This window comes from Erpetoichthys calabaricus, chromosome 9 (genome assembly GCF_900747795.2).
Source record: "Erpetoichthys calabaricus chromosome 9, fErpCal1.3, whole genome shotgun sequence".
Lineage (NCBI taxonomy): Eukaryota > Metazoa > Chordata > Cladistia > Polypteriformes > Polypteridae > Erpetoichthys > Erpetoichthys calabaricus.
Genome location: NC_041402.2, coordinates 141,513,837 through 141,530,544, shown reverse-complemented (window position 1 = coordinate 141,530,544; position 16,708 = coordinate 141,513,837). Strand labels below are relative to the sequence as shown.

At 39.8% G+C, this 16,708-nt stretch overlaps 1 protein-coding gene across 1 annotated transcript in view; it reads right to left on the bottom strand.

The window, feature by feature from the left end:
- The window catches only part of si:dkey-103g5.4 (uncharacterized), a 66,442-nt gene that overhangs the window by 31,718 nt on the left and 18,016 nt on the right, over window positions 1–16,708 (bottom strand). The window contains exons 5-7 of the mRNA XM_028809524.2: window positions 4,555–4,965; window positions 3,674–3,844; window positions 1,105–1,262 (exon numbers count right to left, since the gene is read on the bottom strand). Coding sequence (XP_028665357.2) covers window positions 1,105–1,262; window positions 3,674–3,844; window positions 4,555–4,965 — 740 coding nt within the window. The remainder of the gene's footprint in view (window positions 1–1,104; window positions 1,263–3,673; window positions 3,845–4,554; window positions 4,966–16,708) is intronic.

The window sequence follows — 16,708 nt, the reverse complement described above, 5'->3', positions numbered from 1 at the left end:
TGAAGAATTGGTGCAAGATATGCTTGCTAACTTCAGAAATTTGGGAGTTAATATGAGCATAAAGATGCACTATCTCCATAGCCATTTAAACAGATTTCCAGATAACCTTGGAAACTTGAGCGAGAAACAAGGCGAGAGGTTCCACCAGGATATGAAGGTGATGGAGGAGAGATATCAAGGCAGATGGGACATACTGTACACATGATGGCAGACTACTGTTGGAGTCTCCAATGTGATTGACCTGATGACACACATAGGAAATCGCATAAACAGCATTTTTTGAAGCATTGACATTAATAACAATTAATAACTAATTAATATTGTATTAATTAATCAAATCATACATAACTTTTTTCCTGTCACTGTTAGATATTTTTAATTTCTTTTTTGTATGATGTTAGACCGTTTACTTACTGGTTGTAACTGAAATAAAAATATTCTTGCAATTCTGAATGCTTTTCAAACGTGTTGCGTTAATTAATTAATTAACTATTAAATATCTCAGAAACTAGAGCCAATCTGGCAAAACCAAAGTCATATTCTTACTCTGCACCATAAACTTAATGTAAAACCATTCAGAAATCACTGTATACCAGTGATACGTACTTATAAAAAAAAATATGCTCAAATTAATCAAATGACACACTGATGATCCTTTTTTAATATTTCAAGAATTTATAAAACATTTCTTTTGTATATGTAATTCATCTACTTATTCGTTCATTTTCTGAAGCAACCTTTTACATTCAGGGCAACAGAGAATGACAACCTAACCTGGAAGCATAGTGTGCAAAGTTAGAACCAGCCCCGGGTTTGATGTCTGTAAATATTGGGTCACACACACACAACCACAAAAATACACACTGGACCAGTTTAAAGCCACAAATTAACTATTAATTATCTGAATGAGGAAGGAGAACAATGTAAACTGAACACAAATGTGGGTACTTCATATAAATAGGCCTGGAAATGAGCCCTGTTTCCTGGGGTTATGCCATCTGTATGTTTTTTCACTATGACAAACATATTAAGCCAATATCTGATGTAAAATCAATAGAATAAACTCTTAAAGGTCGGGAAGATTACTTTGATCTCTGTCCTTACCAGCTCAAATCTCATTTTCTGCTTTATTAGAGGATGATATGAATGAGTTACTGGAAGCACAATGTTTTTAAGAGGATCAAGTCTGGCTCCGACAACTGTGCCAACTTCTCCTGTTACTGGATCAACAGTTCTTGCACCAATGCTAATAGGAACAAGCCCTGGAACACAGACATGAACACAAAAGTACAATAAATGTAAAATGCTTTGACAATTGTGGTGGCCATTTCCAACAGGGCAAGCCCACATTTATATCTTAATTTGTGAACAGTACATTTTTATTAGAAGGAATGCAGAAACATTATATTAGTGGGTATACATGCTTCAGAAAAGATAGGCAAGGAAGGAAAGGAGGAGGTATATCACTACATGTTAAAAAATAATATTCAAGTTCACAAAACCTAAACATAAGTGAACATGTCAGAATCACTCTGGGTTAAGCTAGTAAGGAAGATGTCCAGAGATTTTGTAATTAGAGTTTGCTACAGGCCACCAAATTCGATTGTTTCAGGCAATAGGTTGTCATTTATTTAAATAAGAAATTTGTGCAATACAGAAGATGTAGTCATCACTAAGGATTTTAACTTTCCAAACATTGATATGGATGCCCAATTAGGAAATACAAGAGATGAACCCAAAATAGTAGTAATGGCAGATGTTAATAAAATTCAATATGCACTATTTCTAAATTACACTCACTGGCCACTTTATTAGGCACACCTTGCTAGTACCCCGTCTGCCTTCAGAGCTGCCGTAATTTTTTGTGGCATAGATTCAACAATGTGCTAGAAAAATTCCTCAGGGATTTTCGTCCACTTTGACATGATGCGAATCTCTGTTTCCACCACATTCAAAAGGTGCTTTATTGGACTGAGATCTAGTGACTGTGGAGGCCATTTGAGTACAGTGATGATGTAGTCATCACTAATGATTTTAACTTTCCAAACATTGATATGGATGCCCAATTAGGAAATATAAGAGATGAACCCAAAATAGTAGTAATGGCAGATGTTAATAAAATTCAATATGCACTATTTCTAAATTACACTCACTGGCCACTTTATTAGGCACACCTTGCTAGTACCCCGTCTGCCTTCAGAGCTGCCGTAATTTTTTGTGGCATAGATTCAACAATGTGCTAGAAAAATTCCTCAGGGATTTTCGTCCACTTTGACATGATGCGAATCTCTGTTTCCACCACATTCAAAAGGTGCTTTATTGGACTGAGATCTAGTGACTGTGGAGGCCATTTGAGTACAGTGTTCAAAAAACCAGTTTGAGAAGATTAGAGCTTTGTGACATGGCGCGTTATCCTGCTGGAAGTAGCCATCAGAAGATGGCTACGCTGCAGTCACAAAGGGATGGACATTGTCAGCAACAATATTCGGGTAAATGATGCTAAATTGGAATTAAGGAGCACAAATTGTGTCAAGAAAATATCCCCCACACCATTACACCACCACCACCAGCCTGTTGATACAATGCAGGATGGATCCATGCTTTCATGTTGTTGAAACCAAATTCTGACCCTACCATCTGAATGTCGCAGCAGAACTCGAAACTCATCAGACCAGGCAACGTTTTTCCAATCTTCTATTGTCCAATTTTGATAAGCCCATGTGAATTGTAGTCTCAGTTCTTAGCTGACAGGAGTGGCATTGGTGTGGTCTCCTGCTGCTGTAGCCCATCTGCTTCAAGGTTTGACATGTTGTGTGTTCTGCATACCTCAGTTTTAACGAGTGGTTACTTGAGTTACTGTTGCCTTTCTATCACCTTAAACGAGTCTGGCCATTCTTCTCTGTGACCTCTGGCATCAACCATGCGTTTTTGCCAAGAGAAATGCTAGTCAGTGGATATTTTCCCTTTTTCTGACCATCCTCTGTAAACTCTAGAGATGGTAGTTAATGAAAATGCCAGTAGAATAGCAGTTTCTGCAATACTCCAACTAGTCTGTTTGGCATGTTGAAAGTCACTTACATCACCTTTTTCCCATTCCGATGTTTGGTTTGAACTTCATCAGGTTGTCTTGACAATATCTACATGCCTAAATGCATTGAGTGGCTGCCATGTGACTAGCTGATTAGATATTTGCATTAACAAGTAATTGAACAGGCGTATCTAATAAAATGGCTGATGAGTATACAGTATATATATATATATATATATATATATATATATATATATATATATATATATATATATATATATATATATATATATGGCTGAAGGTCAACAACATCAACATAGTTAACTACCTCTATTGGTAATCTCCTCTGCTTAGACATGAATTCAATGTCTGCCACTTTACTGTTGTCCTTAAACATGGCAGCATTCATTAATTTATCTATTCTTCCATTTTCTCTACCACTTGTCTCAATGACAGTTCATTCTTGCAAGAAAAAGGCATTATGAACTCTATAAAGCCCTGCTATAAAAAATCTCTGCTATATCCTTCTCTAATAAAATATCTTTAATATTGTGCTTAATATACCTATCATAAATCAAATATTGGAATGATTACTAGTAGGTAATGAGGTGTGAAAGGCACTAATTGATGTGCTTATGCCAATACCTTTGCCATTTGCATCTTCCATTGTACCAGCAAGAGGAATAAGCTGTCTGGTGTTACTGGCATCATACACTCCAAGTAAAGGGACCTCCATCCTTGATCCTTCTGGGTCTGGATATAACATGCCAATCACAGCATGGCAGAAAAGGTTGGTTCCAGGGTATTTGATCATGCCTATTGAAAAGATATGTCACCTATCATATAAAAGCAACGGAAGCGCAGCAATTGGACACAACAACAGAAAGGCAAAGAGAAATAAATGGGGGTTGTGTTAATTTTAATCAGTCCAGGTTTATAACATTTCCTATAGACTGTAAAGCAAACTGAAAAATTTGAATATCCAATAACGAATAAAAACAAATAAACCGGCTAAAGTTTTTCTTGAAGGTTCCTGCAGTCTACTGTGATGTCATTACAGAAAAAAACTATATAATGTTCCTGTCTTTCAGTTATAGAATGTTTCAAACACTGTCGATCTACATGACTTATAAATAGGCCATGCTAAATATAGTGGACTAGCATTGCATTCATTTAAACCGATGTCAAATTACGTGACAGCTAGTCATGGGGTATGTCAGATTTTCTGACTGCAATTGCTAATCCCATCACTGTTCAGTGTAAATTGAAATGACTGAAAATCACTGGCTATGTCACATTTAGCGATTATGTCCTCTTTCTGAAAGCCAATAGTGTGCTGCCTGATAGAGCCCATGTTGTATTTTACATAAGTTTTTGAGTTTATATTTCAAATCTAGCATGTGAACAACACTCACCACTTTCCCACTGCATGCCATATTGTGAATTCAGTTTGTAAGTTATACAGTTTACAATTATGACAATAATATCTATTTTCTTTTAAAATATTTCAAAGACATAAAACACACCTTGACTTCCTCCACTGCTAATGAGGCTCTGGATAAGATGTTCTTCATGCTCAAGATCACACTTTGTTTGCATCAGAAGCTGCTGTCGGCTGCTCCAATACTGTGCCAGATCAGCCAAGGTTGCCTTTAATGCTCCCTTCTTGCTAAGTGGGTGCTCCACTGACAGGGTAAGTCCTTTCATGATAGAATCCTTGTACTCTTTTAACAGGTCCATCACATGAATCTGGCAGGTCAGTGCATAGGTGTCCAAGAGGGATCCATAGCCTCCTGCATGAGGTATCACCTTTGATCTGTGCAAACTGGCACCAGCAATTCGAACTGTTTTCCCACTTAGTGGTTCGACAAAGTTATCACCAGGCAGTAGTGCTGAAGTAGAAGGACTTAGGGTGCCACCAACAGGGATCACGCCACCTACAAAGATGAAAAAATGACAAAGGCAATTGCCCTACATCAAAAAACAAGAATGCAGTTATAATATACAGCTCATAGCTAGACATGAAAGTTTGATCCTTAAGGGCAGAGTCTTCTTACACATTGGCTAATTCCTGGTTTGAAAATAGTTTTAAGTCTTTTTTTCACCAGCCCTTCACGGATGTGCAGATTTTTACATTAAACTATAGCTTCTCTGATATACATTAATACAGTTTTGTTTTGTTTGCTACTGTTTTAAATAGCTGGATTGTATTTACTATATTCATTTAATTTGTTTTTAATCTAAAATACAGTAATTCATTTCAGATGCTAAAAATACAATGGTATGCATAATTCAACCAACTGTCATTTTTGCCTGAAACTGGTTATAAGTGTGTCCATTTATTTCTGTTAGAAATTTTAAAGTGATCAGCCTCAAACTGAAAAGGCCAACTAATACAAAAAAGAAAAGCCAAGAACATGAAGATTGATATCTACAGTATATAGTATTTTATAGAAAAGCACCTTTGGATGCAGATGTACAGTACATACTGTAAATAAAGTGGGTAAAAAAGTAAATTGCTAATTTATGGCAATGAATTAGCCACTTGGGAAGAAATTACTTGATCCTTCCATTCAAATTTAGAATTACAAGAAAAATAAAAAATAATTCAAGAAATAACCAGTTGGCAACAGTGGAGCGGTAAACAATGACATTAATTTTTCATAATAAAAAACAGAAGAGCTATATCAGCCTCAGCATTTAAATCAAAGCTGATGACTCATTATTTCAGCAGTGTATACTTCTTAGTGCTGCTGATGATGCAGTTTTGTTGTATTACTATTGAATCAATTATAGCAGTTGTTTTGATTTGAGTATTAAGTCTTTCCCATTTTCTTTCTATTCTTGGCATTTATGATGGCACATTGCACTTGGTTGGAGGAATGTGTTGACTTTTATACAAACGATATTGTCTTTGTTTGCCTGTGGAATTGCCCATTTCAGAAAATGGCTGACTGTGAATATCTAGAATCTGGACAGAAAACTATCCTTCATAAAAAATAAATATAAATATACCCTCTGTGTATATATATATATATATATATATATATATATATATATATATATATATATATATATATATATATATATATATATATTGGCCGTCCCCTTCAGCTCTGCCCGCATAGTAGTGAAACAGGACAGTGAGGAGGGCCCTGCCTGGCTCCCCATTCCTGACGTCATGCTTCCCTGTACCCTTGGCCCACAGCCTCTGTCTGGGATTAGCGTGAATATATCACTCCTGCAAGCGAACTATGATTCTTAGCATGATGAGAGAAGTCACAAAGTCAACAGGAATGTTCAAGCAAATTCTAGAAAAGAACCCAATCTAAATTCTTTAAGTAGTTCTCTCATTCGCTAGCTAAGTGGAGGTAAGGTACGCACTGAGGCTGGCGCGTGAGTGAGGAGGGCCTCACCCCCTTCCCCTTGGCCCGCTGCATGTCTCTTGGATTTGCGCAAATAAATCGGTACTGCAAGCGAACTATGATACATAGTGCAATGAGAGAAGTCACAAAATCAATCTTAATGTTCAAACAAATTATAGATAAAAACAATCTAAATCCGTTAAGTAGTTCTCTCGTGAAAAGCATACAGACATACACAGACAGACAGACGTTGGATTTTATATATATCGAGATATATGGGCCAAGATATGGAGATAGACTGTATATACTCAATATTTCAGCCCATATTCAGCTAACAAAAGTGTTTAGAAATGCTATCCCTTGTCTTCTCCATACTGAAATGACCCCCAAGACGTGAGTGTGAACAATTTTTAAAACCATCTCTCTATGCCTGCTCGGAACCACCACCTGTACAATCAGCCCTTCCCCTTTGCAATCAGAAATCACCCAAAATAAGAAACCATCTTTAATCAAAAAGTATGAAATTCAGGCCCTACCAAAGCATTGTTCACGAAATGTGCTTGTTTAAATGCAAAGTCTAAGCTGCTGTCGGCCCTTTGCAAGTGTGCAAACTCTGTCTGAGTGTCAATCCCCGTTTCCCCAAGGCCCAGCGCAGCACCCCAGTCTTCTCCAGCCATTGGTTTCCCGGGGCCCTGTAGCTGCTGAAGATGCGTGTGCCAGATGCAAAGAGCAATGAAATTGTCCCGGACTCAAAAGTGAAGGGTCGTCCCCTACCTCACTGGACAAATCAATCCCTAAGCCAGCTTCTTGACGGACCTTGTTGGCGACAAGCACTTCTTTCTCTGCTAAAGAATGAGGTGCTATTCAGGTGGATAGGATGCATGGGAAGTGGGCCTGTTTCAAGTCACAGAATGTGGCTTCTGTTTTAGTATCCCATGCCACCGAATTAGGAGCTTCGTTGTTAAGTCTGTCAAGGGTGCCTCTCTCAGAGAAACAGGGAAGAAACCAGTGGTAGTATCTTACTAATGCTAAGAAAACTTTTACTTGTGGTTTGATTTTCAGATGGGGATGTTATCGTCCTTGGTGCACTACAGACGTACTGTGCTTCTACCCACAAAGTTAACTACACATATATATATATATATATATATATATATATATATATATATATATATATATATATATATATATATACACAGTATATATATATATATATATATACACAGTATATATATACACAGTATATATATATATATATATATATATATATATATATATATATATATTCACGGCATTCGAAGTCTGTGTCACAATCTGTTAGTGTGGGTGGTTACCTACCAGGTAACGCTTTGTGGTTGGCCAGCAATCTGCTAACATCCGCCACGGTGCCCTCAGTTTGTGAAGAGCAGATCATAGAATGGTTGCAATATATATATACTAGCGACTGGGAGCCTGATCAAGCCTGTGGTGGCTCTGAGGCTAGGGATCTGCACTGGTAATCGGAAGGTTGCCGGTTCGAATCCTGTAAATGCCAAAAGGAACTCCGTTCTGTTGGGCCCTTGAGCAATGCCCTTAACCTGCAATTGCTGACCGTTTGGGGAAGTGAGAAAACCACTATATAAATGCGAAGAGTTATTATTATTACTTTCTCTGCAAAAGAGAAAGTCCCTGAAATGATTTTGTTCAAATATATAGACTTGAGCAAATTTTGGTGTTTCACCCTCTCCGGGGTGCAAGGGTCCGGATTGATGGTATATTTGGCCATGTATTCTGTAACAATATGGACCATGGCCTGGAGGCAGGGATATTTGTGTTCCCATGGATGCACAGGCTAATGCACTGTTGTACTTTCTGATATTTTCCAAGAAGTGCTTGGAGTTTGGGTATAAATATGTCAAGAGGTTCTTAAACCTGTCAGGATATCTGTAAGGGTTAATTCGAACTCGACCTTTATGGCAGCAATTGTATTCTCCGCCTTGCTTGTTCTCACAGGTGAAGCTGAATGAGTTGCAAGGTTTGCACAGGTTGTCAAATGCACCAGAGTGGTACTCCGGAACTTCGTCCTCAATAATAGCTGTGTGACTGCACATGGCAATGGCATGCCGCTGAGCATTTTCAGGCCGCAAGACACAGGCTACTCAATGTCTTTCAACCTGTTATGCATTTGCGGCGGCTCGAGCTTCTTCAGTCGCTTGTGCACAGCTGGCATGATTTCTTTCAGTGTTAGTAGCATTCTGTAGCGCAAGTTCTTCATCTGTCCTTTGTGTCCGATTTGCACGATTTCTTTCAGCATTAATAGCCACACGCTGCTCATCCGTTTGTTGTGCATGTTGTGTACGTCTGGTCACATTAGCAAGTCTACGTTCCTTGTCAGTCACGTGACTTTGTTTCCTACGTATCCTTTCTGCGGCCGCTGCTGTTGTGGCTGCATTGCGATCGTCACTCATTTTAGATCTGAGATCGACTAAAATTTAAACAATGACCGTTGTTAAAACCCAGCCGCCATTAATCATGCTTCTAACTTGTATTGAGTCGAGGTATTGACGCGAACACCATACATACATACGGGGTATTGACGTGAACACCATACATACGGATACTATCAAATTATATATAAGGATATATATATACATATATATATATATATATATATATATCCTTATATATATATGCGGGTCCTTAAGCGCATGGGGAGCAGCTTAAGGACCCGACGCGCATCGCGACAAGTCGTGCCGGGGACAATGGCGGGGTATTAACCTCTCTCTCTCTCTGTTTCCATAGAAAAGACGAAGCTCCAAGACACACAACACTTCCGGGTTCCGTTCTCTCTTCTGGTCCCCCTCTGATGACGTCGACCACCCATCCACCACCACGTCTTCACACTGTGAAGTTCACAGCATTCCACGCTTTTAATTTCCGGTCCGGCTGCTTAAATCGTGACTACCCGCCCTTTCATGTCTTGTGATTTCTCTGAAATATTTGACCTTGGTTTTGATTGATTGATAGATAGATAGATAGATAGATAGATAGATAGATAGATAGATAGATAGATAGATAGATAGATAGATAGATAGATAGATAGATAGATAGATAGATAGATAGATAGATACTTTATTAATCCCAAGGGGAAATTCACATACTCCAGCAGCAGCATACTGATACAAAAAACAATATTAAATTAAAGAGTAATAAAAATGCAGTTAAAACAGACAATAACTTTGAATAATGTTAACGTTTACCCCTCCGGGTGGAATTGAAGAGTCGCATAGTTTGGGGGAGGAACGATCTCCTCAGTCTGTCAGTGGAGCAGGACAGTGACAGCAGTCTGTCGCTGAAGCTGCTCCTCTGTCTGGAGATGACACTGTTTAGTGGATGTAGTGGATTCTCCATGATTGATAGGAGCCTGCTGAGTGCCCGTCGCACTGCCACGGATGTCAAACTGTCCAGCTCAGTGCTTACAATAGAGCCTGCCTTCCTCACCAGTTTGTCCAGGCTTGAGGCGTCTTTCTTCTTAATGCTGCCTCCCCAGCACACCACCGCGTAGAAGAGGGCGCTCGCCACAACCATCTGATAGAACATCTGCAGCATCTTATTGCAGATGTTGAAGGACGCCAGTCTTCTAAGGAAGTATAGCGGCTCTGTCCTCTCTTGCACAGAGAATCAGTATTGGCAGTCCAGTCCAATTTATCATCCAGCTGCACACCCAGGTATTTATAGGTCTGTACCCTCTGCACACAGTCACCTCTGATGATCACGGGGTCCAGGAGGGGCCTGGGCCTCCTAAAATCCACCACCAGCTCCTTGGTTTTGATGGTGTTCAGGTGTAGGTGGTTTGAGTAGCACCATTTAACAAAGTCCTTGATGAGATTCCTATACTCCTCCTCCTGCCCACTCCTGATGCAGCCGACGATAACAGTGTCGTCAGAGAACTTTTGCATGTGGCAGGACTCCGAGTTATATTGGAAGTCCGATGTATATAGGCTGAACAGGACCAGAGATAGTACAGTCCTCTGCGGCGCTCCTGTGTTGCTGACCAAAATGTCAGACATGCAGTTCCCGAGACGCACATACTGTACTGAGATCTGTTTGTAAGATAGTCCATGATCCATGCCACTAGGAATGAATCTACTCCCATCTCTGTCAGCTTGTCCCTAAGGAGCAGAGGTTGGATGTTGTTGAAGGCGCTAGAGAAGTCTAGAAACATAATTCTTACAGCACCACTGCCTCTGTCCAAGTGGGAGAGTGATCAGTGTAGCATATAGATGATGGCATCCTCCGCTCCCACCTTCTCCTAGTATGTGAACTGCAGAGGGTTGAGGGCGTGGCGTACCTGTGGCCTCAGGTGGTGAAGCAGCAGCTGCTCCATGGTCTTCATCACATGTGACATCAAGGTGACAGGCCTGAAGTCATTCAGCTCACTAGGACGTGATACCTTTGGGACTGAGGTGATACAAGATGTTTTCCAAAACCTCTGGACTCACCCCTGTTCCAGGCTCAGGTTGAAGATGTGCTGTAGAGGACTCCCCAGCTCCAGTGCACAGGTCTTCAGCAGTCGTGGTGATACTCCATCTGGACCCGCTGCTTTGCTGGCATGAAGTCTCCTCAGCTCTGTGCTCTCCTGCGCTGCTGTAATTGTGGGTGGAGATGTCTCTCCTATGCTGGTATCAGCAGAAGGATGGGTGGAGGGTGTAGTACTCTGAGGTGAGAGTGGGTTAGGGTGGTCAAACCTATTAAAGAAGTTGTTCATTTGGGTTGCTCTCTTCACATCTCTCTCGATGTTGGCACCCCGCTTCGAGCTGCAGCCAGTGATGATCTTCATCCCATCCCACACTTCCTTCATGCTGTTATTCTGCAACTTCTGCTCCAGCTTTCTCCTGTACTGCTCCTTCGCCGCCCTGAGCTGGACTCTGAGTTCCTTCTGCACGCACTAATTTGCTACAGTATACAGGGCCACAAACCCCAAACCTTTATGACTTCGTGCTTGTCATCATTACATCATTACATCACTTCGCTCACCCACCTCCGGGTTTGGTTTACCGGATATGCAATTTAAAGAGATTGTTAGTTTCATGGGAATTGTTACATATGCATTATTTTCACTTTTACTTTAAAACTTTTGTAAAAACAATACTTGTCATCTACTACATCTCTTTCTCGCAGGACCTATAACGCTGTTCGCGTTGTGAAGGGGGTGCGGCTGAACGCACGCTAAGGAGAAGCGGTCGGATCATCTGCTGGTTTCCTGCTGCTGGCGAGCTGCATGTTTTGCTTGTCACTTGTTGTTGTTTTAAGAGCTGGGAGCAAGTTAGGCATTTGTATCGCGCCAACGTTTTTTTTTAACCTTTCGAATTCCACTGCTTTCATAATCTCTAACCTGCTCTGCATGTGTATAGCGCCAACGTTTTTGAACGTCTTTATGAAGTTCTACTTTATCTTTTACTCTTTGTCTTTTAATTCTGAGCCTGATTGGACGTGCTTTTTTTTCAATTCCAATTGTTCCGGGGTGATTATTACTTTCCTTATTTTCTGTACTTGCACCATGATTATTCTTTTTCTTTTTTTCATTTTTTTATCTCCAACACTTTTGGGTCTCTTTTCTCCAAGCTGCTCTTTCTTCTTTGCTTAGTCGTTGACGTTTCATCTATAACATACTGTCCTTATACGCTTTATATGCACTGAGAACCCTGGATCTGTGTGTGCTCAAAGCCAAATCACAACTGAGTGTTTTGCTGCCCATGGTCTTATTTGATATTGGTTGTAAGTAGCCGCTCTGTGGCCAATCTCTTTCATCTCGCGGGTCTTTTAAGTGTCTTCTGTGATCTTCACGTGAAGATCACGTCTCGTCTCTCTAGTCTTTCCCTCCCAGGATTTTTTTTTATAATATATATACAGTATATATATATATATATATATATATATATATATACTAATAAAAGGCAAAGCCCTCACTGACTGACTGACTGACTGACTGACTCATCACTAATTCTCCAACTTCCCGTGTAGGTGGAAGGCTGAAATTTGGCAGGCTCATTCCTTACAGCTTACTTACAAAAGTTAGGCAGGTTTCATTTCGAAATTCTATGCGTAACGGTCATAACTGGAACCTCTTTTTGTCCATATACTGTAATAGACTGCAGCCCGATGGCCGTGGAAGGCGGAGTTGCGTATCGCGTCATCACGCCTCCCACATAATCACGTGAACTGACTGTGAACGCAGTACGTAGAAAACAAGGAAGAGCCCCAAAGAGCGCTGAAGAAAACATTCATTACACAATTGAGAAGGCAGTGAAACAATAAGAAGCGAGCGAGTGACACATAAATTAAGTTCATAGACCTACAAAAGGTTGCCATTGATTTGAGGCAAGATTTCTTTTCTCCTGTACAACTATACGTTGCATTCTCAACAGTAAGCTTGCACGGCTTAGTGATATTACAACCGGAGTGCTGAACTGACAACATGGTATACAAAGAGAACTATAACAATCGTAATAAACGAACAATAACACAGCGGAGAACCCATGGATTAAATAAAAAGGCTGCTTCCTTGGCGAAGCAAGGAAAAAGGATGGCCTTACATGGCGTTTGTTTATAAAACAGCGGAGAAGCTGTGTAAAGGCTGCTTCACAAAAAAACAGCGGAGCACCTTATATGAGCAGGCAGTCAGCTAAAGAAGGGAATCAATAAATAACTATAATCGTAATAAACGAATAAAAAATAGCGGAGAATCCGCGGATTACATAAAGGAAATGGGTACCTGAACAGAAAAGTGAATGTATGTATATATGTATGTCTATATATATATATATATATATATATATATATATATATATATATATATATATATATATATATATGTAGATATGTATATATATATATGTATATATATATGTAGATATGTATATATATATGTGTATTTATATGTAGATATGTATATATATATATATGTAGATATGTAAATATATATATGTATATATATATGTGTCTGTGTGTGTATATATATATATATATATATGTGTGTGTATGTATGTATGTATGTATGTGTGTATATATATATATATGTATGTGTATGTATGTATGTGTATATGTATATATGTATATGTGTGTGTGTATGTATGTTTTTATATGTATGTGTATATAAATGTTGATATGTGTATATATATATGTAAATATATGTGGATGTGTATATGTATATATATATATATATGTATATATGTTTATATGTAGATATGTGTATATGTAGATATGTATATATATGTATATGTATATATATGTTTATGTGTGTCTGTGTGTACTGTATATATATATATATATATATATATATATATATATATATATATATATATATATGACAGCAACACTCATAACAATGACAACACAATTACATTGACAATCATGTTACGTTATTTTTAAAATATTTCCTTTTCTTTTTCATAACCTCTTTAACACACTAGTTCTCCACTGCAAAGCGCGGGTATTTTGCTATAAAGAATATAGTGGACAATGGTTTAAAGGAGTACATATTTAAAATTGGTGGTAAGAGTAAATTGTTTGGCAAATGAAGCTCTTCATAAAGAGCTAAATGAACACATTGAAGAACTGTTGGTCTCATCCATTGTGAGAAATGGATGTCTAGGATGGAACTCTAATGACAGCAATGTTATTTTGCCTTTTTTGAGGTATCCTGTATTTAATCAACCTGAGAGGTTTTAATTACGTATATGAACATTAAATCATAAGCAGAAGATCAAAGGTTCAGAAAGATAAGGAAAAGGCAACTAAAGCTTCATCAAAGCCTAATTCAGTCTTAAGTTTACAATACGGCCTGCCAGAGACTTATTTGGAAGAGACTGGCGAAGGAATGGATCTACTTGGACCTCATACTGCAGCATCGGCTCCAGTCGAGAGCGAAAGTGGAAGCAAAAATATGAGTGAGGTGGACAATGAGAATTCACAGATCTCAGGTGGGTTAAGGGAACTGAGCTTTACCTCTTTGTCTCCACTGTCAATTACTACTAATTCCCACAGTGAATCAACATTATCAAGTCCAACCGGAATCATGGCTCCGCCTTTGTAGGGTATCTATACTAATAAAAGGCAAAGCCCTCACTAACTGACTCACTCATAACTAATTCTCCAACTTCCCGTGTACGTAGAAGGCTAAAATTTGGCAGGCTCATTCCTTACAGCTTACTTACAAAAGTTAAGCAGGTTTTATTTCGAAATTCTACAAGTAACGGTCATAACTGAATCCTACTTATGTACATATATACAAAGCGTCCTGCATCCCCCAGCCTCCCACGTAGTTGGCTGCCTGCCTATATTGCGTCCCCCATCCCCACGCCTCCCGCGTAGTTGGCTGCCTGCCTGTTTTACACGTTTGGAGAACCGCCAATGCCTCTTAAACATCTTAGATTCACAGGTGACGATTTGAGTAGTGGACACTTTGATGTTTATGAATGTTTCAACTCTCAAAAGCTGGATGCGAAGTTATCGATGAAACCGGTTGTATGCTTACAACGCTTGACAGATGCCGAATGTCACTTCAACACAACAAGTCCTGCAAATACTAACGGAATTGAAACAAACCATGAAACTCAAACCAATTATGACAGCGGCAATCCAAGCTGTGAGAAAACAGTAAAAAGGAGGCATGTCAGACGTCGTGGTACATTTTCTGATGCAGCTAGACGGAAACAACTTCGTGACGCTGCCGCCAAATACTTGCAGAAAAATCCACAAGTTAATAGACACGCTGTCGCTAAATACTCGCAGGCAAATCCACAAGTTAATAGAGACGCTGCCGCTAAATATTCGCACACAGATCTACAAGTTAATAGAGCTTCTGTTTCTAGGTATGATCCCAATAATAAAAAGTGGCTCAAACGAAAACAACAGGTTTGGCTCAAAAAAGCCGATTGTGGATTTGTGTACAGCCACCGAAACTTTGTAACAGCATGAGACTTCAGGTCACGTGTCTGCAAAACAACGTAATTGAGGCCACTATTTTTACTGGCAGTGGCTCAGGGGAGAGAGTTTTTATTCCTCGCATCCCCATTATATCCTCTGATCTCCCATTTCAATTCAAACGCCTCCAATTTCCAGTAAGGCTCTGCTTCGCAATGACAATTAAGTCACAGGGACAAACCCTACAAAAGGTTGGCATTAATTTGAGGCAAGATTGCTTTTCACATGACCAACTGTATGTTGCATGTTTAAGAGTAAGCTCAGTGCACAGCTTGGTCATATTACAACCGGAGGGCCGAACTGACAACGTGGTATACAAAGAGATCCTTAACAAATAATTATTCGTATATTTTCCCTCAGTTTAAAAATGTTTACTTTTCTTCTTAATAACAATTTTAAGGCAGTACTTCGCCGTTGCGAAGCGCGGGTATTTTGCTAGTATATATATATATATATATTTATATATATATATATATATATATTGTGGAACATGACCCGGACACAGACAGGCAGATATGTTAAAATCACCCCACACACATTTATTCACAAAGTGCTCCATATTTATAGTTCAGTGCTCACAGTTTCCAAGTCCCCAAAGTCCTGGCCACAACACAATGCCTTCTCTTCAGGCCGCCTCCTTGTCTCTCCTCCTAGACCTCGTCCTTCTTCCACCCGACTCATGTCAACATATGAAGGGAGACGGCCCCTTTTATATTAACCCAGATGTGCTCCAGGTGCTTCCCGGCAATCTTCCACCGGCACACCCCACTGTGGTGGAAATGCCGGCTGCATCCCCGGAAGCACACCGGGTGTCCCTACTGCTCTTCCCCCCAGCACTTCTGGGTGTGGCGGAAGTGCTGAGTTCCAACGCTCCCAAGGCACTGGGACGCCCCCTGGTGATGACCACTGGCCCCTACAGGGTTGAGATTCAAAGCTCTGTACCCATGGTCCCCATAGCAACCAGGGTGGTCACCCCCACGTGTTCTGGGGAAGGCGTAAGCCCTCTTCCGGTCCTCCGGGGCATCCCGGCCGGGTCGCCCCCCCAGCCACCTGCGACTGTATATATATATATATATATATATATATATATTCACGGCATTCATAGTCTGTGTCACAATCTGATTATATGGGTGGTTACCTACCAGGTAACGCTTGTGGTTGGCCAGCAAGCCTGCTAACATCCGCCACGGTGCCCTCAGTTGTGAGAAGCAGATCATAGAATGGTTGAAATAGTTTACTGTCAAATAATGCAAAGAGTACGCGACACGTGTTTCGCACTAATTCTGGGCTCATCAGGCGTACACACTCTAATGCACTCCCTCTCGGGAATCGAACCTTGGACGTCAGCACC